Source organism: Syngnathus scovelli, chromosome 18 (genome assembly GCF_024217435.2).
Source record: "Syngnathus scovelli strain Florida chromosome 18, RoL_Ssco_1.2, whole genome shotgun sequence".
NCBI lineage: Eukaryota > Metazoa > Chordata > Actinopteri > Syngnathiformes > Syngnathidae > Syngnathus > Syngnathus scovelli.
In genome coordinates, this window is record NC_090864.1 from 11756624 (window position 1) to 11777944 (window position 21321).

Here is a 21321-nt window from a genome sequence, read left to right on the forward strand (position 1 = left end):
CGACTCACAGTGGTGACCTTCTAGGTTTGGATTTGGCTGGCTGTGTTATATATGGACAGAAGCCGGTAACACATTTTTGGGTGCTCAAAAATGACGAGCTGTTAGATATCTATGGCCTCTTCTTTGTTGTTGCCACGCCTACCCAATTTCATAACTTTCTCGTGCAGCCCCAAGCACGCACCTGTCCCTAAGGGACTTCGAGGTGTTAAAAATAGTTCTTGTTGCAGCACAAACGAACGTCACAATAGCAGGTAGCACCACTAGAGGGCGACATTAAGCTGCTATGAGTCATCACTGACTTTGAAAGAAAAGACTACATCGCCTCAAGACTGGCTTTATTTCTTTTTCTTTAAAACAGAAAATGATCACGATTCAGGCCTTCTTCTTCTCCTCCTCCTCCTCCTCCTCAATTGCTCCCTCACGTTAAACTTACCAACACCTACAAAACGGTATCAAAAGTGCACCATAGTGTTATTAATACATCTCTGACATTGTCCAATAATATCTTTTTTTTTTTTGGTAATATTTATACAAATAACATTCTGTACACTGTAGAAATACACAATTCTTGTTACCCCTTGTGTCTTCTTAGTTTATGATGATTCCCAACTCAGGTAGGGGGAAAACTTATGAATGATCCAAGATTCATTCATCTCTCAAACTAGAACGCCACTCATAAATGAAACATCTGTACAAAGAGGCGCCGCGCTACACCCTTAAAAGTATCCTCTAGGCCATTTTGTTTGTTATTAGCCCACGGGCCGTTGCGACGCTACGTTCAATTGTCCGTTTGGCAACGTTCCGAGTTTAGTCCCTGGACTGGTAGAAGAGGATGTAGCCTGACTCGGAGTTCTTGGATATTTCCGAAGTGAGGCCGTAGAACTCCTCGATGGCCTGCGCGTCGATTTTCTGCATGCGCATAAAGCAAGCGATTAAAAAAAATAAAGAAATGAAATGTGTGTAAAGCAGGAAATGACATTTTCACCTCCACGATGTCATCATCAAACAGCAACCAGAAGTCGTGACTTTTGACGATGGCGATGTAGTGACCTCTGTTCGGACCACTGGGAAGGAGAGCCGAGAAAAAAACTGAAACTTTGCTAAATTGATCTTCAATATTCTTTTCTCCAGGTTGCTCCCGTACCTCCCACAATGCACCACCACGGCGACCAGGTCGTAGAGCCTCTCGGGATTGGTGGCGTCTCCGGACGTGTTGAAGAGGCGCAGCTCCAGCGGGAAGACGACGCGGTACGACAGCTTGGTGTAGCGCTGAAGCTGCTCCATGTACTTGAAGCGCTTCAGGTGCAGGGCCAGGATCATCGGCAGCTTCTTCACGCGCATCCTGCGGCACCCACGGCGAAAATTGGTATGGACCCGAGCCAGCTAATGATGTTCAATCATACCTCTTGTGCGCTTCCTGCTTGCTTCTACATTCTTCACAGTAGTATTTGTACTCGCTGCACAGTGTCTCCGTGTTGCTAAAGCCTCTGAGGGGTGGAAGGCGACTCAATTGAAGTTGGGCCAATCAATGGACGGAAAGCGGGCCATACGAAACGGCCGTTACCTGAGGCAGTGTGTGATGGAGGTATTTTGTTCTACATCCACAGAAAGGTCCAGAAAATCCTCATCTTTGCTGCTTATCTACGAGGAGAATATGGGACAAATGTGACGCAGTTCCACTCCAGGCGCTATTATAAAGGCAACTGAAAATGTGAGGTAGCATTATTAACACATTTGAATTGAATTGGTATTTTAAACGGTGTTAAATAGTTTGTCATTGGTGCCAAAAGATGGTTACCGTCTCGCAGGTGAGGCAGCGGGTCTCGTTGGTGAGGGTGCCCTGGAAGATCTCGTGCACCCAGGTGGGCGCGGGTGTGGCGTTGCTGTTGTTGTTCTGCGAGTCCAGGGTGCCGTTAGCCAGGCGGCCGTTGGTCTTCTCCTGCTTGCGCTCCTCCTGGAGCAGGTCGGCGATGGTGTTGAGCAGGTAGTTCAGGAACTCGTGGGCGTCCTGCTGCATGTAGTTGTCAAACAGCTCTGCGCAAAAAATGAGGAGATGGGGTTAGGATATCAAATGATCCCCCCCTATCAAATCTGTGCAACGTCTGAGCATTGTTCTTCTTACAAATGATCCCCCCTATCAAATCTGTGCAACGTCTGAGCATTGTTCTTCTTACCATTCTCTTTACGCAGGCGCGTGATGAACTTCTTTGGCGGAATGACGCCGACTTTCCTCTTCTGGTTGGCAATGCTATGGAAGAGGTCGGCCAGGCAGGTGAGCAGGTTCTCCTTGCGCCGAGGCTGCCCGCGATATGCCAGGATCTTCTCCCGGAACGGCCGGCAGAAGTAGAGCGCCTGCAACACCGAGTTGCAGTAGCAGGTGTTCCCAAACTGGAAAAGAAAGGAGCTTGTGGTTTACTTGCTTGGATCCACCCAGAAAACACAGCGACTGGTGAAGGTGACGTACGTTGACCAGGCCGAAGTAGTGCTCATTGACCGGAAACTGCTCAGATCCAATCTCTTTCTCCAGAGCAGAGGCATTGGCGCCCTGTGAAGGCCAAACGAGACGGATTGTTGATATTCATGTCATGGCATGGCATGGCATGGCTTGGCATGGCATGGCCTGCAGGTCACGCTAATATTTCCCGTCCGTCATTACGACTTTACTACTCCGTTAGCGTAGGCGGATACAGAATCGGGCGCGTTCCTACGTGCGTCGTAAAGGGAGGAATCCAGTTTGGTATGTATATGCGCTTGCAGTGGCCAAGGAGCTGGGAGGGAACGCTCCACAACTGCGCAGCTGATGTTCAACAATGTCGTCATTGCCTTGCGTTAGGAATACCAAGTAGCTCGGGCCAAGCAAGCATCTCAACTTGGCTCTTGCGTGCAGTTCGTTCCCTCGCCCAACATCATGCAATCAACGCGGGCGGGCGGGCTGCGTTTGCTGCAGATGTGCGCTCCAGTTGTTTGCGCGCTGTCACTTGTAGGCTGCTTGTTAGCCTGTCATTAGCTAGGTGGCTAACTAGCGCCCTTCGCTGCTTCGCTGTGCACACTCATGGACACAATCGACGGTACGGAATGCAAGCAAAGAAGCGGCCGAAGATCGCACTACTCTCACCATGGTACAAAAAGAGGCAAATTTGGAGACTGTCATTAGGATTTCCATTCAGCCAGCGCCATCTTCCGTGCACACCGCCTCGCTCAAGCAGATAAGCTCTCGATGACTGCTTTGCTAGGGCAGGAGCAGCAACCAGGCAGGCAGGCAGGCAGGCAGGCAGGCAGGCTCCCAGGCAGCGGAGGCGTCCAGAGGAGAATACAGAAAAGCGAGAGGATTCACTGCGTGTTACTTCCGCATTGGGCGGTACCTCCCACCGATCGTTGTTTTGGTTTGTTTTGGCAACAAGTATCCATCATTTTAGTTCGTACAAGCCACACGTGAAAACGAATGAAAGTCGTATGCTAAACACGTTCGACAAGCGTGATCATGTCACCAAAAACGACACAGTAACTCCAACTAGTACACGGATGGAGTGTATTTCTTGCGCATGCGTGTTAGTGATTTATGAAGCATCTTTTCCGCCTGTATAAAAAAATACTACTGCAAACAGAACAATTCACATTCATATCATGTACAAGACACAAAGAAAGATCACTTTACATTGTTCTTGTTTACATGCCAATAAACGCCCACTTTGTGTAGGGAGACAAGCAAAGTAAGAATTGTATTGCCCACTGTTACGGTTTACGGCACGTAACAAATAAACATTTTGAATCTTGAAATGATCATTTCATAATGAAGTAATGTCATCTACTTACTTTTGTACATTGGCTTTTTTGTACAGGCAATTACACAGGGTAGCCCCGTTACTCCGAGTATCAGCCAGCAAGGCGGAGTTTGAGGTCCTCAAAGTTCTCTTTCCGCCGTACCCGCCATCTTGTTGAGACCCGGGGTAAGATGTTCTCCGGTTAAAATCACAAATTTCCTCCACAAACATTCCCGTTTCATCGACATTTGCACTCACGTATCTCGCACAAGACCCCCGTTGTACGATTGTTGTGAAAATATCTTATCTACTCACCCGGAAAAAATAGTAATGTCCGCTTAAATGTGAGTCGGAGCTGCGGCGTGGTTATCCATGTGCGGGCCTCGAAGGCAACATGATCACATTGGACACGTTCGACATTTGTAACCTGTTTGACGGCGGTAGTTGTCAGTGTTACGCAGTCTTCTCAAACATTCTCGGATTGTCCTAAGTATCTGCATGTGACGCAGAGCTGTTGCCACATGTACAGCAATAGAGCGTAGGTTCAATCGACGAGTAAATGGTTAAAATCCTTGTCAGTCACTTCTGGGTAGAAAGCGTTCGTGGAGGCACATTTCATATATATTTTTATTTTGTTTCTCAGTAATCAGGCATCATGACGAACACCAGGGGCAAGAGGAGGGGGACCAGGTACATGTTCAGCAGACAATTCCGCAAGCATGGTGAGTAGTTTTCCGCAGTTGTGCAGTCAGTCAGTCGCTGGACGCCGTGCACGTTTACACGGAGTTTCTTTCCAATTTTACAGGCCCGATTCCCCTGTCTACTTACATGCGCATCTACAAGAAGGGCGACATTGTTGACATCAAGGTAAGCATTTGACCTGTAAATAACTCGCCTTTGTTTTCGGTGCACCAATCAAATATTATTTTGTATGCATTGAAAATGATGCATGTCATTGACATTGTGACTGCTTGTGCACATGTTCTCCTCCCCAGGGCACAGGTACCATTCAGAAGGGGATGCCGCACAAATGCTACCACGGCAAGACCGGGCGCGTCTACAACGTCACCCAACATGCTGTCGGAGTCATTGTCAACAAGCAGGTCAAGTAAGTACACATCAACACACAAGTCTCGAGTGGTTCTGCAACCCCATGTTCACTTTCCACTTGGACTTTTCGTGTCCATTGTCGTCATTCACGTGGGGGAAAGCACTCGGACCCTCAGCATCGTCGGCTTTGACGATCATGTTGAAGCTGAGGTGCTAGCGGGGGTTACAGTTAACATAGGCAGATTATTTATTTATTTATTTTTTAAATCAGGGCTGTGGCGCAAGTAAGCTTAAAAGAGCAAATTCCCCAATCTTGTAATGTTTGGGTGCTTTGTGCCTGCAGGGGCAAGATCCTGGCCAAGAGGATCAATGTGCGCATTGAGCACGTAAAACACTCAATGAGCCGCGCCAGCTTCCTGAAGCGTGTCAAAGAGAATGACAGCAAGAAACTGGAGGCCAAGCAGAAGGGCACCTGGGTCGAGGTCAAGCGCCAGGTAGGAAGGAGGAGCTGAGCCAGCTGCCATTTGTGGGGTTGTTGGCAATCTGCGTTTTGAGATCAATGTATTTTGTCTGCAGCCTGCTCCTCCCCGCGAGGCTCATTTTGTCAGCACCAAGAAGAACCAGCCTCAGCTGCTCGAGCCCATCCCCTATGAGTTCATGGCATAAAGTGGATGTTAAAATAAAAATGTTTGTACACAACGGTCACTGCCCAGGCTTCTTTCTCTTTTGAATCTGCAATGACAAATCTATTTTAAAAGCACAAAGGGATGCTTTGTTTGTTTTCACTTCATCTAGTGATGAATGTGACTCGATTTGAGTAATATGGAAGCAACCGAAATGATTTGAGATGCACTTATATCTGATCAAATTGTATAATTTTGGGATTAGTTAGACTGCGAAAATTTAAGTAATTTTTGTGAATGGTTAGTCGTTGTGGGAATTAAATAATATACTTATGAGATCCAAGTACGTTTTGCATTTTCGAGACGCATGTCAAAAATGTTTAACATTTTTACAAAACTTCATGGTTTTCAGATTAAGTCCATTTAAACCAGAGAAAGAAATCATACATCATCTCAACCTTGTTTAGAGAGTGCGCACTTTAAAATACCACCTGCGGCTAACAGCAAACACAAAAGTATTTTTTTTAAAAAATATAAGAAACGCTGCGTGATTTCGTCAGGAACGTTCGATCTACCTGTAATTTCAGATAAAGTCCACTAGAGGGCAGTGTGCACCAAGCTAAAACGTTTTTTGGGCTGGCGGAGGGAGTCGGTTGTTTTCTTGAGTTTTCATTGCACATTGCGGTTTATTCGTAGTACTGCAGTAAATTAACTTTTTAGTTGATTACTTTTTGTGTAGTTAACTCATCTGATTCATTTGGTAGCCAAGGCGTCCACGATCCACGGAACAAGTAGTAAAGTCATAATTGCAAATTCATTTACAATAAAAAGGATGTTACCAATGTTTTTCTGCATGTGTGGAGGACCATTTGTTTAATCAGTGCATGCCCAAGAAGCTTGACTGCTGAAGTGACAAATGGCTTATCTGTTCCAACCTTGGTACTTTATCCAATATTGACACAAATTAGCACCAAGCTAGAGCATGCGATAAAGAACCCTTTTTTGACTCTTGATGGAGTCTCTAAAATGGAAATGTTACCTGCACAAAGTGGTCCCCTTGTCTGTTTTCAGAATTGCATCAAATACTCTCATGGGCCCCAAAACCCGTTTCAAAGTTTTCCTCCTGCGAACCCTTGAAGGTCTCCCGAGGTCAGGGAATTCAGTCTTATCGTCACAGATTAGTATGAGGGATAAGATAAAAAGAAGGGAAAACAAAATGCAATTAATCAACTAGCAAGTTGGCAGTCAAAGCCCCTTCATATTGATCCAGGGTGTCTGCATTTTTGCTTTTTGTGTTGGAGATAGGAAGGGACTGATGACTTGGGCTACGTGTAGGACCATCTTGTTTTCTCATGAAGCCAAAACCTGACCAGGAATCCATGCGGTTCACATTTACGCAAAGACTCTCCCTAACTTCATTTGTTTTAAAAGAGTTAAGAACAAAAAAAACAGCACCCATGTGACAATAGAATGAGCCAGTCTAAAAAATGATAATAATATTTTTGTCAATGACACTTCACAACAGCTCACAGGTCCACCTTTGCCTGATGACTCACGGGGGGTTACTTATTCAATGAACAAGAAGTAAACACACAAGAGAAGAGGGTGAGGACACACAAGTGTGTGTGTGTGCGTGTGGGGTGGGGGGGTATTTGGATAAAAGCCGTGTAGAGTATGAACTTAATCACACGTTTGACACGCGCACACACAAACAGATTGAGCTTGTGCGCTCAGCCAGCAGCTTCAAGCAGCTGCATCGACCAGCCATGTTACATATTAACCCCTCTGCCACAATATTCTTTCTCAAATCTCGAATATATACATACGATATATATTTTTGCAGATTTTTTAAAGCGCTAATATCAGCCAATCAATCTCCAAATCAATTTGTATGCAGATTTATACACGTGCTTAAGTCGAAGTAAACGTAAGGGTGTGTGTTTGAGCGAGGTGTGTATTTAGAGTAGCAACAAAGACGGAAGGAAATCCCACTACGGGCCAAACAGAGTGCACACTGTGTCTGTGTGTGTTAGGTGTGGTGTCAGCCCAGCTGGCTTTATCGCACATTGGGGCTCATATATGTGTATGTACGTGTGCAGTGCAGACTGAGCCGCCGCGTGTATTGATTGTCAGCCTGACAGCGGAGGGGCTGGGCTGGGCCGGGCCGGGCCGGGGGATGGGGACCGGACGATGCTGATAAGCGCGTCGCCTGACCCCCACCCCCACCCCCCCGGTGCTGCGCGGCGCTCACCTGGAGCGTGGGAGGGCACCGAGGTAACGTCCAACAGGCTCTCAATAGGCCTCATTCACAGCGGCCAGTCAAAAGGTTTCACATGGGAGCAGAGGGTGATGTTTAGACAGCAAGATAGCGCTGCGGAATTCCTCACCGCTGTTTGTTTTCTTGTCATTGTTTAATTCGCTCACCTTCTTATTCTTTCATAGCTCGTACCGTGCTCTACTGATTCAAATGGAACCCAGCAGAAGCAAATACAGTGAAAACAGTAGGGGCCCCAAAATTAAACCCTGTGGAACTCCATACGACTGCGGGGCAGAGCCGGACCACAAAAACCTCTGGATCGTATTCATATGCAGTCCTTGGCATGCATTGATTTGATGTTTGAATGTATGCTATTTGTGTCAGGTTAAGTTCAATGTTTACTTTGGAACGCTCCATTCACTCCCAGTTTTGTTGTGTGCCTACGTGTGTGTGAGAGACAACTCTTACAGGATCTCGAGAAAACTATATTGGACTGCCGATAAGATTAAGTAGACAGAGAGAGAGAGAGAGAGAGAGAGAGACGCAGACGGCCGTCTCCCTGGAGTCACGGCTGACATTTTTAAAGCTGAAATCAATCAATCAAAGCGGATGAAAGAGTGGAAGACTTTTACAATGCTTGAGCAACAATGAAACTATGGCACCCACGCCAACCTTCTTCCTGTTTTGGTTGCTCTACTATAAGCCAATGTCAGCATCTTTTATAAAATACGTATTTAGACTCCCCTTTTTGTCATCCAGAGTGGTTCGATCCAATAATTGAAATCAAGCACAGGTGGAGGTCACTAATTGCCCTGCCCCTTATGACACACTTTGTTGTCGGCATCGTCAACCACAATCTGATGTTTGCTACTTCTGAAAGATGGGAGAGCAGTTGCAATGTCCAAAAAGTTACATCTGCTCCTTTTTGGAGTGTAAGGCCGAGTTCTCAAAGTCGTGGAAACTCGAGGCCCACCTGTGCAAGCACACGGGATTGGTAAGTGACCTGAAAGATTCAGCCAGTGTTTCCATAGAAGATTGTTTTTGGGTGCCCCCCCCCCCCCCCCCCCCCCACCTAGAAACCGTTCTCCTGCGAGAGCTGCGACAAAAGTTTCTGCTCCCGCTATGCGCTCACCAGGCATGAGCTCAACCACAGCGGCGAGAAGCGACACAAGTGAGAGCCTTGGCGTCTCCTCTTTTATGCAAAATGGAAGCTCTGAGATGTTTGCCGCTTTTGTCTTTCAGGTGCCCGACAGATGGAAGAATCACATTGCTCGAGTGCACCAGCACGAGGAGACACGATATAAAGTATAATTTTGAATTTTTGGGTCAATGTTGACACACTCACAGCAGTAGATAATTCCTCAATTAGGCCCTGTCCACCTTTTTGGCTACTATGTCATGTTTTTTTTCCTATTCAGTGTACACAAGACGGCTGCCAAAGTAGCTTCAAAAAGAAATACCAGCTGAAGGCCCACGTGGGGAACCATCAAGGCCGTTTGCCTTTTCGGTAAGAGCGCCCGCTCGGATGCGTGAATGCCTACCGTTCCAAACGTTTTCCGTTTTTAGTTGCGGTTTGGACGACTGCGTGCGGGAGTTCCCCTCGCTTGGTAAGCTGAAGCGCCACGAGAAAATGCATAAAGGTCAGTCTGGAAGCGCAACCTGTTTTCTTTCTAGATGTTTGTTTACAAACTTGACCTGACTTGAAGGTTACCCCTGTGAAAACGAGCTGTGCCCTTTTGTGGCAAAAACGTGGTCCGAGTATCAGAAGCACCGTAAGGAGCACAAAGGTATTGTTGACAGTTGTTTTTTCTTGCGACGGTTTGTTTTCTTTTCATTTTTTGCCGCAGTTAAGCTGCCATGCCTGACGTGCGAGAAGCACTTCAACAACAGCTGGTTCCTGCGCCAGCACGAGTTCCACCGCCACACCCTGGAAAAGGCCAGCTTCCCGTGTCCGAAAGAAGGCTGCGCCAAGACGTTTACCCGCCGCTTCAACCTGGACATCCACATCCAGGGGGAGCACGAGGGGAAGAAGCCCTTCAGTTGCGCGTACCCCAGCTGCGGCAAGAACTTCACCATGAAGGTAAACTGGACCTTGTGGACAGTACGCTGGAGTCTTCATGATAAATCCTCTTTATTAGGAAAGTCTGTGGCGGCACGGAGTGGTACACGATCCTCTCAAGAAAAAGCTGAAGGCAAGCCTGACCGCCTTTCCATACATGGTTGAGGCTTGCAGAAGACTTTTTTTTTTTTTTCTATCCTGTAGAAGTTGTATCCCAGGAAGAAGCAGCAGCAGCAGCAGCAGCAGACGTGGAGTGGCGCACAGGCCAAGCTGCAAGGTGCTGAGACCAACAAGCTTGCTGCCAAGTTGCACAAGATTCATTTAGAAGACCTTAAATCTTGAGGCTAAGTTGGCGAGAGAATTTCAGTTTGGGCATTTTTTTTTTTTTTTTTTCGGCTTAAAAATAAAACATCAAGAGTACTGCAAAGGCTTCAGTGACGCTCGTCTTGTTCTTTTTTTCAGGAAATATTTATTATAACAAAAAGGACACACATTCACATGTATAAAATTACAGCTGATGGGGCAGCTGGTTGCCATGGTGATGGAGCCTGAGTGCATGATGAGCCCCAGGTCGTGGCAGCTTTCTAAACGGAGGCCTCATTTTAGTCGGCCGGATCCATCGCTGGTGTTGAATGTGATTTTTTTTCTTTTGTTTTTTGTAATGGAGCCCTGGAATCTACAACGCTTTGTGAATATGGGTGGAAGGAGATGAATACAGGATACTGACCCCTCACCCGGGAAGCGCTAGAGTGAAGATGACATGAGCACAGCAGTGTGTTGTCGAGCGGCATGGCACGATCTCCTGGCTTTTTGGTCCCGGTTTAAATCCCCGGCGGAGCAACGGACAGACTTGACACGCCTGACTTTGTTCTATACCAGGCTGCCGGGCCAAGAGACGACGGTCAGTGCCACCCGGCTGCGCTGTTCCTTCAGCATGGGGACCAGCGCCGAGTGGCTCATTCCCGCCGTGGACAGGCCGTTGACCGCCACGATCATGTCTCCGCACCTGAAGAGGTCAGGCGTTAGATGTCATGCCAGGTCATCAAAGCGGCGTCCGACTCACTTGAGGCGGCCGTCGTAGTAGGCGGGCGTGCCGAGGACGATGGTCTTGATGAAGAAGGCCTGGTTGCCGTGGGTCTCCTCGTAGCCCCCCACGATGCTGAAGCCCCAGCTGCCGGGGTGGCTTCGCCGCAGGACGATCTCGTGGCTGCTGTGCAAGGAACTGCGGGCCAAATGAGCCCACATCAAGTTCTGTGGAGTTGGCCCCTCATTTCTTTCCTCCTACCTGGGGAGTCCCAGCCACATGACCCAGGAGGGCGACCAGTTGGCGTCAAATTCGCCGTCGTGGCCGTGATTCAGCAGCTGGTCGCGCTGGCGCTCCTCCACCATGCTCACCTCCAGCACGCGCAGCTGCACCGAGGCCGAGGCGGCGCTGGCTTTCAGGGTGCCCACCGCCTCGCTGTGGCTCAGGTAGGTCAGGTCCTGGCCGTTGATGCTCAGGAGGACGTCGCCTGACATCAAGCAAGAATGTCATCTTAGAAAAAGAGGCAGTCCTGCTTTTTACGCCTCCACAAAGCAAATTGGTTGTTTATTTTCCGCGGAGGGGGCGCTCTCACCTCGTTTGATTCTCCCGTCCCTGGACAAGCACCCGTGCGGTTGGACGCTGGTGACGAAGATGGGCAGCTCTCCGCTCTTGCTGCCCCGCCCGCCCGCCACCGTCATGCCCAGAGATTCGTGGGGCTCCTTCTTCACAGTGATGTGTTTCTCCTTGCAGGTGACACACTGGGACAAGTCCTGGAAACAGCAAAACATTATGGCAGGCAGCTGCCAAAAAGTCTGCTCCAGTCAAATGTGTTTACCCGGTGCGCGCTGGTGCGGGAGAGGTGCAAGGGCAACGGGCTGGGGCTGGTGCTGTGGTTAGGCAGGAAGTGATCAAGGCAGTAGAGATCTCTGGTGGAGCTGGATTTTGGCGGCGGAGGAGTGGCTTTGTTGGCTCGGCCGATCAGCAGGTGCACGCGCTCGCCGCTGGCCTGGATGATCTGCGCCGCCTGCTCCGGGGTCCCGTGGCGCAGGTCCTGATCGTTGACGGCCAAAACACGGTCGTTGCCCCGCAGTCGGCCGTCTTTGGCCGCCAGTCCCCCGTCCAGCAGGTCCAACACGAAGACCCCGGACTCGTCGGTCCGCCGCACCAGCTTGATGCCCAGCTGCTCCGCCGAGTCGCGCTTGTGCAAGGTGATCCTCAGCGACACGGGGCTCGGCGGCTTGCCCTCGGGGGTGGAGCAGGGGGCGTTGGGGACGGCGGCGGCGGCGGCGGCGGAAGGAGGCGCCCGCGACGCGCAGCGGCGTTCTCGAAGCACGGTCAGCTGCAGGGTGGTGCACGGTCGCGCCAGCGTGGAGCGGGCAAAACTGTGCGGCACATTGCTGATGTCCACGTTGTTCACCTTGCGAGACCAAGCCAGGGTTAATGGCGTTTAATTTGGGGTAATTATGACATGCAAGCCGGTGTGGTGTCCCTTGCACCCCTCCCAGCGAGAGGGATGGGAAATATCATCTCACTTGGAGTATCTGATCCCCCGCCAGCAGCCTTCCGTCCCGTGCAATCACGCCATCCCGGTACACTTCCTGGATGACCACGTTGATGAGGGGCGTCTCGTTGCCGCCCACGATGCTGATGCCCAGCTCCACGTACGGGTTGGCCCTGTGCACCTCCACCGCCGTTATCTCGCCTTCCGGGAGCGACGGCAACTTGACGCAGCCTGTCGGGGCGGCGAAGCAAGACGTCTGAAACGCCCGCTACAGCGAACGAACGAACGAACGAACGGCTGAACTTGATTGGACCTTCTTCTGCAGAAAGAGGAGGAGACTCGGGACAGTCCCAGCCAGAAGAAGTGGAGCTGACTGAGCGCAGGAGGTGGATGCAGGGGTTGCTGAGAGGTCGCTTCACCCTGGGGATGATGCACTCCATCCCCACCACACCTATACATAAAAGAGCACAATTCCAAACCAACTCTCTATGCGTATGTACATTTTTGGCACTAACTCACTGTCTTCCTCAGTGCTCTCCTCGAAGGCGGGGTTGTCCAGGCCGGCCTCGTCGGTCCGCATCGGCGGGTTGTCGCTGCCCAGCGGCGGCGTTCCGTCGCCCAGGTCGGTCTGCGGCGAACGAGGAGATGGCGGGGGACTTTTGACCGCCGGCCGGTCGTCGACGCTCTCCTTGCGTGGGCCGTCCACGCTGGTCTGCTGACATCGCGTGCCTGGACACCTTGGTAACGCCGGGCAACAGTCACTTAAGCAAAATGGACTTTTTTTAATATCCAAATCCTCGAGGGAAATGGCACCAAGCAGACGCGGGCTTGTCACTTTCCCTTTTTAATCACCTCGTCTGGAGTCCATCCACTTATACAACGGCGACACTCGACTCCTGTTACTATCTTGGATCTTTTAAGTCGCTAAGGGAAGCTCTGATCTTTATTTAAAAAAGGTTGGGCTAATACCAGCAAAGCAGGCCTCCATTGGTGTTTCTGGGTTACGGCCGGATTCTTCGGACAAAATCGAAGGCGTGTGGAGCGAGTGAGTGTGGGCAAGAGACAAAAAGACAAAGCTTCGAAAAAGGAGCAGAATCAGAAAAGCTTGGAAGTGCTTGTTAGCATTAGCCGGTTGATGGAAATCCCCTTTAAGATGCTCAGTGACAAGCGGATAAACCGTCATTGAGCAAAGCGCCAAAACATAGCAAATGACTTTTGAGGAACCCAAAAAGACTCCAGATACTGAGATCAGGATACGGCGGTGGCCGCGCCGTGTTCTTCAAATGCATGCAAAGCATCGGACTAGTCTTCCAATTTAATCAGAGATTACCATCCAATCGGACATTGGCCATCTACTCACCACAAACCGGGGTTGCCCTTGGCCGTCTCGCAGAAGAAGTGATTGAAAAGATCTCTGGTGTTAAAGTTGCTTAGCATGCTTGCCTTGCCAGAAGAAAAGTGAGAACGGCGAGGAGCAACTCATGACTGTATGACTTGGGAGCTACTAATCCCTCGTCACATGACCTACAGCCCTGTAATCCCCCCCCCCCCCCCAACCTTCTTCAAGGGATCGGAGCACCTGGTCCAAATGGGCCAATAGCCAAAGAATGTGAATTGAGAAGAACCAGAAGACTGATTTGAATGACTTTGAGCGCCCACCTGTGTTTGAGGTGCGCCTCCAGATCACATCTGGGCATGCTGAGCGAGCAGAGCGGCGTCAGCGGGCACGTGACCGACAGCTTGTCCAACAGCTTGTGCACCAGGATGCTGGACCTGCGGCACGCCGCCAGCTGCAGCCGCGTTCGGTCCAGCGGGCAAAAGTCTCTCTCCTGCAGGAAGCTGCGCAGGCATCGGCCGCAGAAGGTGTGGCCGCACGGCGTGTCCAGCGGGCGCACCAGCGGCTGCAGGCAGATGTGGCACACCAGGTCGTCGTCCACCTCCAAGCGGTAGTTGTACAGGTGGTTCTCCCGGCTGCGGTGCACCTGGCCGCACTCGGAGCACAGCGCCTCCGGGGTGGGCTCGGCGGTGGCGGCGGCGGCGGGCCCGGAGAGATCCGCCTCGCAACCCGGGCTGCCCATCCCGCCGGCTTTCTAGCCCATAAGCGTCACGGGGCTGGCGGCGAGGACGGACGCGCCCCCGGCCGACGATGACGCATCACAGAGGCCAGGCCGCCGCGACAGCTGTTTGGGGAAAAACAACAAGTGCGCCCGCCCGGCATTTATTTATTGGCGGCGGCGGCGGCGGCAAATACTTTGCGCACGTGAGCCCAGTGTGTCGCTCGCTCGCTCGCTCGCACGCCACAAAAGCCCCCACCCAGTTGAGATTATGTATCGCTGCTCCCGTCCACTAATCTGACAGTATAATCTCTCTTTTTGCTCTCGCCCCACTGCAATCTTCCAATTCCACCAGGAGGGAATTATCCGGGATTGAGTATGAGGGGAAAGCAATAGAAAGGGGAAAGCGGCCTGCTTTTAAGAGGCTGGAAGACAAAGGAGATTGAGTCGGACATTTTTCAGGGATTTTTTTTACTCCCCACAATCCAAAACAGATCACTCCAGGTGTTTTTTTTTTGTGTTTAACTGGGCAAGTGGTGAGTGACAACAATCACACGCTTGGCCCGCTAGCTTCATGCTAACAGACAATAGAGTCCTTTAAAACCACAGTACTCACTCATATATTCTTTATCCTTTGCAAAGAGCTAAGCCATCTCTACTGTACAGATGACAACAGTGACATTAATGAGGATAACGCAGCACATATGAAGAAAGGAAGCATTTGATTTTGTCCATTTCAAGACTGCCCTTTTAAAAATCATTCGCTGTAAAAAGAGAAAAGCAGTGTAAGAGATCAAAAAGAGTATAGAAAAAGCGTAGAGAGGGGGGACTGGGACGCATGAAAGAGATTAATGGCGTGGAAATCTTGGCGATCGAAACCAAAAATAGCTCAACTTATCAAAGGTGCCTTCTTTCTTTCTTTCTTTCTTTCTTTCTTTCTTTCTTTCTTTCTTTCTTTCTTTCTTTCTTTCTTTCTTTCTTTCTTTCTTTCACAGAAGCGTTCTGAGGTGTTTCGTCTGTGGAATGTTCCCGAAGCATGTGGATATGCCTGCACATCCAACACCAGGCCGTGCTGGCTGAACCACACTCGTCTGCCTCTCATTAGCTCCTGTTGTCGCCATGGCGACCGGGATGGGTACCAGGCCACCGAGCCTGCTCTCTTCCACGGCGCATGACATTCACAGGGTGCCGAAGAAGCATGACATGATGATCCCTCCCTCCCTCCCTCCCTGCCGCCACGCTTTTTCCAAGCCGCTGTCTCTTTTTGTCTCGTCTCCCTGGTTACGGTCCCCGTGACAACCTGTCTCCGCCGTCTCCTTAGCTACCAAGGTCCGGCTGTTAATTATTCCATCTTTTTTTTTTTTTTTTTAAAGGATGCTCTCTTTCTTTCTGCTTGGATGTGACTGGCTGCTTGTGTCTCCATCCCCGCAGCTGGACATGAATTAAGCATGAGGACACAAGGCTCCCTGTGTTTTTGTTTAAAACAAAGCTGTGACATCACCGCACCGCACTTGTAGACACCAACGAGTCGCTTGCCACCGATTTGAACATTTCTCAGTTAATCCCAAGGTTGGTGTCATCGCCTTCCTACGTCAATAAACCGTCAAACCTCATCTAATCTCACCACAATCCACAATAGGTTTTGCTCTTTGTCATCTGAGCCTTTTAAAACGTATCTTTGTGGTCCTTTTTGTGCTGTTTTTGTCTACTTTACATGAACAGGCCTGCAGAATCACCGTTTTTTTTCAATACTCATTTTGTCATTGTCCTCCATCCTGCAGGCTGGCACCGACACTGCAGTGTCACGATGGAAACGTGAGCATCTGTCTGACTCCATCTACAAGCCCTCAGCACCAGGGCAAAGCCGAGAGCCTCATCATACACACACACACACACACACACACACACACACACACGTGCACACGCGCACGCACGCACACGCATACACAAAGTGACATTGTAGACGTGCATGCAAATGTCATGTTACCTAATCGGGATGCTCCTCCGCGCCTTGCATCTCGGCACCAAGAAGGAGGAGAAGAGGTGGATGTGGTGCTGGTGGTGGAAGGATGCGATGGTTGGCGTCTCGCGCCTCAAATCCACGCACTCGCCGCCGCAAACTGGCGGCGTCCCTGCGAACCCGCACGTCAACGCCCACCGCTGTCAATCATCGGAAGGAGGCAGCGCGCGCATCTACTTCAGGGGTGGCTTGAGTAAATATGCCTGCGTGGACTAAAAACAATAACACACGCGCACACCCACGTTCACCTAATAGAATTGCTTAGAACATATTCTACAAATAGTACAGACACTCAAGTATTCCTAAATGTTTCTGTGGAGGATTGTTATGAAAAGGAGTTTCAGTTCTCTTTAATGTAGGCTGTATTTCAAATAAATATAGGTTAGCTCACAATGTGACTATTTTTTGCATAGAGCGTTTGTTTGTCATTGCAAGTTAATCAAATGAAAATTGTGTTGAAATTGACAGCAGAATTCAGCAAAATGGAATATTTACGTCCTCAAATCCGTGAAGGCTTTTCGATCAGGCATCATGTTGACTGCCTTCAGGTCCTCCAACCTAAGACCCCGGCGCCGTAAACAAGCTGTCAGTTCGTTTCTCTACAAAATCAAACAATCCATTTGAGGGAGTCTTTATCGCTTGACTTGCAGCCAACCGCGTTGTTATGACAGAAGAGGAGAAGGAATTGGAAAAGTACGTATGTAGCTGCCGTGTCGTTTCACGTTAGCTGTTTGCCCGGTTTGGGTTCAACCGAGACGCTGCCGGTCTGCTTACGAATGGCGCACGTTAAGCTCATTGGGTTCCTTCTTTTGCTTTTTGCGCCCTTCGTTATCCCTCCGAATTTTCGACCCATTTGACTGATTTGACTGCGTGTGTTGCAGACGTGCTGTTGAGGAGCTCCTGCGGGAGACCGACAGGGCTCGGCTGAGAGCCGAGACGATGGGCCCCGCAGGATGGTGAGTCCGCCGGTAATGACGTCAATATTGGTGATTCCCTTTCAACCTGGTACAGCACATTTTGAAACCATCTTTGTGTTCCTTTCTAATCAGGTTAAAATGTCCATTGCGAGGCACCAACAAACGCTTCCTTCTCAACACCCTGCGTTCCACAAGCCTGCAACGTAGGCCCGGCGAGCCCAAAGAGGGACACTCATCGCATGGTCCGAGTCGGAGGTCCCCCAGTGGGAAGAGCCGCAGCCGGTCGCCTCCCTCCAGACGGGACGGCGGACACTCGCGCAAGCAGCAGCAGCATCATCATCATCATCGCGAGGACATGTACAGCGGCGACGCCAAGAGGCGGCGGGACAGAGAGCGGGAGCGGAGTCACAGACGTAAGGGCGAGCGCGAGAGGGACGTGACGTCGGATGGACACTCGGCGGAAAAAGACAGGCGAACGTCAAAGACGAGGACGGGCCACTAGTCCGCTGGAACAATAATGGATCCATTTTCCACAGCGCCCGAGCCCGTCCTTTTTAGGTTCTTGCCTCATTCAAATAAGAAAGTGCTAGTTAAGTAGCTCAGGGAGGACATTGGCGCCAGTCACCATTTTGTGCTGATCTTGATGTCATTTTTCATTTCAATGCTGTGTTTTGGCAACATTTGAGGACACACAGATGGTTCAAAGAGCTCCCGCCATCTGACTTGTTTACACGTTTTATTGTTTGACGTAGTCGGTCGGGTAGATGTGACTATTTCACGTAAGTCAATTCCGCTTCGTAAATCGCGTTATCCACGTGGAAGATATCTTCCTTTTGAACTACTTCCTTCCTTTTCCAAAGGATGTTCAAATATAAACGCCGTCCAGGCAGCCGCCGATTGGCGTCACTTACTCTTTTATGGCGTGTGTGAGTGCCCTATTACCATGCTGAGCGCTTTATTGTCTCTGTTGGACAACTGTAACTTCACAAACTGGCGGTGGCAGTAAAACGGGGCCAAATCCAGATGAAGTCGGGATGAAGTGGGTTACCCTGTCCGTCCGTATGTGAGGAGACTGCGGGCAGCGTCACCGCGTGAAAGCGCTCGCAGTCGCCACACGCCAAGTCGCTAATTGAGTTCCAGCTTAATCGACTAACCAGGAGAGGCCTTGCTTAATGGGGTCTAACGCGGAGTGTACATAGAGCAAGACTAATGGCCGGTCAACATGGTGCGAGCGCGCCGCCTCGGAGCTGCTAAGTGCTGTTAAATGAGGCGGCCACATCGGTGTCACGGCGCGGCGCGGCGCAGGTCTAATGCGCTCACATGCCCTAACAATTGGCCAAAAAGGTTTTGGAAAAGCTGCCTGAACCAACTTTTTGGGAGGAACAAAGAACTCATTTGAACAGTTCGCCATTGGTGGTACGGCTTTTCTTTTACAGTCTTATGTTCCTATTTGATCCTCCAACTAGAAGTGGAACTGACCAGCAACTTTTTTGTCGATTGAAGATTTTACATTGGATGTTAGTTTTATTGTCTGTTGCTTGACCTTCATTCTTTTGTGTCGTCATTCCCATTCGCTTGACTCCCAGTTGAAGCCACTGCTAATGACAGAAATTGTAAATAAAAGAACTTTGATTTGGACTGTTTAACATTGTTACCCATCTTATTTTGTGACGTTTTAACTTCCTGTCATTTCAATATGTGTTTTGTATGAAAAAAAACCGAGGCTGCTGTACATAAATCCAGTGAGTCAACACGTGGCCCTATTGACTTTGTTCAATTTAGCGAAGGCTCCGCTCAGCCAATGGATGGCCTCCCAGCCAACTCACGTGGTCCCAGCGCGGGCACACCTGCACGCGCCAAGTGGGCGCAGCCAGCCACCAGAGGAGAAGGTCCACGCCAGGGGCGAGGGCCCTGTAGCGAGCGCCAGCCATGCATCGCGACAACCACGCGTACCAGCAACTCCCGTTCAAGGACTCTTGCGCGTACCAGAGGGCGGACGACTTCGCCCACAACCCGCCGCCCTGCCTCTACATGAGCCGGCAGGTGCAGGCCGGGTACCCGGCGGGAGCCACCCTGGAGCCGACGGACGGCCTGGCGGAACCCGCCTACGGGCTCTCGCTGCGGGAAGATCTCGGGATCCCGATGCTGCACCACCACCAGCACCAGCACCAGCACCAGCACCAGCACCAGCACCAGCAGCAGCAGCAGCAGCAGCAGCAGCACCCCAATCAACCACAACAGCAGCAGCAGCAGCAGCACCCGACCCAAGCGCCGCAACACCCGCCGCCGCTCACACCCGCCGCTGCCTTCGGCGACACGGCCGAGCACAGCCGATTTCACCTTCCTTTCCCCTGGATGAAAAGCAGCAAGGCCCACTCCCACGCGTGGAAGGCGCAGTGGACAGGTAACGCGTAATACATGATCATGATGATTATTAGGTTTGCATTGTATTAAGTGACTCACGGGGAATCATTTTTATGATCGGTTAACCTTGTCGGGTCATTATTGAAAACCAGGAAGGTCTACTCAGCTTTTTATTAGTTCTTATCTTCAGAAAAAAGTTAATAATCAATCATTTTAATTGGAAAAAAAAATCAAGCGATGACCTAGCCTCGTTTTAAATTCACATTCGTTCTAATTATTGTTGCACGCTTTAGATTTCGCTATTTTCCTGACCGTTTTCTCATCACATTCGTGATTTCATTATTATTATTATTATATCAATTATTTGATTCAAATTATACATTCGTTTTTGGTCATATAAATGGCAGTATAAAATAAATGTAAAATAAAACAAGAATTGTCATTTCAAAAAATAGGCTTAGTTTTCGTTCAATATGTACAGGCACTTTTGGTACGTTGACATGATGTAGGACGTGTTTATATGAATAAATAGCATTTTCACGATTGCATTTTTGATGGCATTAAGTACAAACTTACTGTTTTGAAACTGAACCCGCTGTATTTGTTCAGGTCCGTACATGATGGCCGAGGTTGAGGAGAGCAAGCGTACGCGCACGGCCTACACGCGTGCTCAGCTTCTCGAGCTGGAAAAGGAATTTCTTTTCAACCGCTACATCTCCAGGCCTCGCCGCGTGGAGCTGGCGCTCACCCTCAGCCTGACCGAGCGCCACATCAAGATCTGGTTCCAGAATCGCCGCATGAAGTGGAAGAAGGAGGAGGACCGGCGGCGGGCTCGGAGGGGTGAGCCCGACCAGGACTCGGCAGTCACCTCCGGGGACCAGGGAGAGACGGCGCCAGCGGGGGTCTCGCCACCGCTCTCCCCAGAGTCCCGCACCCTGGACCAAAAGAACACGCTTTTTTGAAGCCTTATAAAGCTCACCATGGATGGAAGCAGGAACACGGGCTATACATGTCATAATAATCAGGGAAAATTCAAGCATTTTCCATCCCTTGCTCAGTTTTTAGATGTTTCTGAACAATTATCCCAAGTGCTTTTTTCCTCTTTCCTCGTCTGCTCTTAGGGTGTGCAATTGTGTACGTATGTTCAAGCAAACCTATCACACTTGTATAGTGGTTGGTGCCTTGAGGTATGAAAAACATTTTTGGGCAAGGAAAATTACTACTCTAGAATAGTGTACTTTTTGAAGACAGGGAGGAATCAAACAATTAAATAGAGTGTGAAAAATTAAGATTGTGCATTATTATTTAATGCTGCAGTTCACTATGCTGTTCCATCTGGTGTTCCCAACCTGACCACTGGGGGCAGTATAACACTCATTCAAACACAGACGAAGAAGAAAAGACCAATTATTACAGCTGGTAACTTCATTGACCGTCTTTTTGTGCATTTAAAGACTACAAATATGCCTGTAAGTATTGTTTTTATTTATTTTAATTTATTGTTTAAAGTTCAGTGACAGTAATCTTCAACTGGGAAAGACTTTTAAGAATAAGCAGCTTCGTTTTGAGGAATTGTTCAATACTAGCTAAACTGCTGCCCGTGACTTTGGGTTGATGTCTCTGTCACCATATAGCACCATCTCAAGGCACCACTGTCAAAAATAGTCGCTTTATTTGTTAAAGTAACCGAA

The 21321-nt window shown here is 49.6% G+C and overlaps 6 protein-coding genes across 7 annotated transcripts; 4 read left to right on the forward strand and 2 right to left on the reverse strand.

Moving 5' to 3' along the window:
• Window positions 1–318: 318 nt before the first annotated feature.
• On the reverse strand, window positions 319–3521 carry usp12a (ubiquitin specific peptidase 12a). Its single transcript, XM_049749776.2, has 9 exons — window positions 3116–3521; window positions 2465–2545; window positions 2175–2388; window positions 1799–2034; window positions 1565–1641; window positions 1404–1487; window positions 1145–1342; window positions 986–1064; window positions 319–909 (listed from the first exon to the last, which is right to left on the reverse strand). The coding sequence occupies exons 1-9, from the start codon at window positions 3161–3163 to the stop codon at window positions 808–810; spliced, it is 1119 nt and encodes a 372-aa protein (XP_049605733.1). The 5' UTR covers window positions 3164–3521; the 3' UTR covers window positions 319–807.
• Window positions 3522–3829: 308 nt separating this feature from the next.
• On the forward strand, window positions 3830–5510 carry rpl21 (ribosomal protein L21). The gene is made up of 6 exons (XM_049749779.2): window positions 3830–3947; window positions 4405–4483; window positions 4567–4628; window positions 4757–4869; window positions 5155–5305; window positions 5388–5510. Exons 2-6 carry the CDS (start codon window positions 4417–4419, stop codon window positions 5475–5477), a joined length of 483 nt encoding a protein of 160 aa, XP_049605736.1. The 5' UTR covers window positions 3830–3947; window positions 4405–4416; the 3' UTR covers window positions 5478–5510.
• A 2977-nt stretch (window positions 5511–8487) lies between these two features.
• Window positions 8488–10184, forward strand: gtf3ab (general transcription factor IIIA, b). Its single transcript, XM_049749128.1, is given in 10 exon segments — window positions 8488–8685; window positions 8768–8862; window positions 8934–8947; window positions 8950–8996; window positions 9110–9198; window positions 9258–9331; window positions 9398–9478; window positions 9539–9771; window positions 9830–9883; window positions 9955–10184. Coding segments are annotated over 10 exon segments (939 nt in total). The 5' UTR covers window positions 8488–8571; the 3' UTR covers window positions 10093–10184.
• On the reverse strand, window positions 10179–16509 carry lnx2a (ligand of numb-protein X 2a). 2 transcript variants are annotated; one of them, XM_049749125.2, is made up of 10 exons: window positions 16317–16509; window positions 13935–14455; window positions 12795–13012; window positions 12589–12726; window positions 12307–12506; window positions 11610–12191; window positions 11367–11544; window positions 11036–11261; window positions 10814–10972; window positions 10179–10756 (listed from the first exon to the last, which is right to left on the reverse strand). In XM_049749125.2, exons 2-10 carry the CDS (start codon window positions 14351–14353, stop codon window positions 10621–10623), a joined length of 2256 nt encoding a protein of 751 aa, XP_049605082.1. In that variant the 5' UTR covers window positions 14354–14455; window positions 16317–16509; the 3' UTR covers window positions 10179–10620. The 2 variants fall into 2 exon arrangements, with proteins under 2 accessions (XP_049605082.1, XP_049605084.1); XM_049749127.2 differs by lacking the exons at window positions 13935–14455; window positions 16317–16509 and adding an exon at window positions 13636–13835.
• Window positions 16510–16854: 345 nt separating this feature from the next.
• On the forward strand, window positions 16855–18912 carry si:ch211-140b10.6 (protein POLR1D-like). The gene is made up of 3 exons (XM_049749129.2): window positions 16855–17042; window positions 17231–17305; window positions 17399–18912. Exons 1-3 carry the CDS (start codon window positions 17014–17016, stop codon window positions 17766–17768), a joined length of 474 nt encoding a protein of 157 aa, XP_049605086.1. The 5' UTR covers window positions 16855–17013; the 3' UTR covers window positions 17769–18912.
• A 175-nt stretch (window positions 18913–19087) lies between these two features.
• On the forward strand, window positions 19088–20919 carry pdx1 (pancreatic and duodenal homeobox 1). Its single transcript, XM_049749712.2, has 3 exons — window positions 19088–19423; window positions 19511–19670; window positions 20240–20919. The coding sequence occupies exons 1-3, from the start codon at window positions 19196–19198 to the stop codon at window positions 20590–20592; spliced, it is 741 nt and encodes a 246-aa protein (XP_049605669.1). The 5' UTR covers window positions 19088–19195; the 3' UTR covers window positions 20593–20919.
• Window positions 20920–21321: the final 402 nt, after the last annotated feature.

Bases quoted from the DNA above. Each gene is read 5' to 3' on its own strand.
- lnx2a (XM_049749125.2), bottom strand. From the start codon at position 14,353: ATGGGCAGCCCGGGTTGCGAGGCGGATCTCTCCGGGCCCGCCGCCGCC. The intron at 12,727-12,794 runs GTGAGTTAGTGC...TTTTATGTATAG, and splicing joins GGAGAGCACTGAGGAAGACA to GTGTGGTGGGGATGGAGTGC. The intron at 11,262-11,366 runs GTGAGAGCGCCC...GCTTGATGTCAG, and splicing joins GGACGGGAGAATCAAACGAG to GCGACGTCCTCCTGAGCATC.
- usp12a (XM_049749776.2), bottom strand. From the start codon at position 3,163: ATGGAAATCCTAATGACAGTCTCCAAATTTGCCTCTTTTTGTACCATG. The intron at 1,343-1,403 runs GTATGATTGAAC...TGGGTGCCGCAG, and splicing joins AAGCAGGAAGCGCACAAGAG to GATGCGCGTGAAGAAGCTGC. The intron at 910-985 runs GTGAAAATGTCA...ATGCGCATGCAG, and splicing joins TTGATGATGACATCGTGGAG to AAAATCGACGCGCAGGCCAT.
- si:ch211-140b10.6 (XM_049749129.2), top strand. From the start codon at position 17,014: ATGACAGAAGAGGAGAAGGAATTGGAAAA. The intron at 17,043-17,230 runs GTACGTATGTAG...CGTGTGTTGCAG, and splicing joins GAGGAGAAGGAATTGGAAAA to ACGTGCTGTTGAGGAGCTCC. The intron at 17,306-17,398 runs GTGAGTCCGCCG...CTTTCTAATCAG, and splicing joins ACGATGGGCCCCGCAGGATG to GTTAAAATGTCCATTGCGAG.
- rpl21 (XM_049749779.2), top strand. From the start codon at position 4,417: ATGACGAACACCAGGGGCAAGAGGAGGGGGACCAGGTACATGTTCAGC. The intron at 4,484-4,566 runs GTGAGTAGTTTT...CCAATTTTACAG, and splicing joins CAGACAATTCCGCAAGCATG to GCCCGATTCCCCTGTCTACT. The intron at 4,629-4,756 runs GTAAGCATTTGA...TCTCCTCCCCAG, and splicing joins GCGACATTGTTGACATCAAG to GGCACAGGTACCATTCAGAA.
- pdx1 (XM_049749712.2), top strand. From the start codon at position 19,196: ATGCATCGCGACAACCACGCGTACCAGCAACTCCCGTTCAAGGACTCT. The intron at 19,424-19,510 runs CAGCACCAGCAC...CCACAACAGCAG, and splicing joins TCCCGATGCTGCACCACCAC to CAGCAGCAGCAGCACCCGAC. The intron at 19,671-20,239 runs GTAACGCGTAAT...GTATTTGTTCAG, and splicing joins GTGGAAGGCGCAGTGGACAG to GTCCGTACATGATGGCCGAG.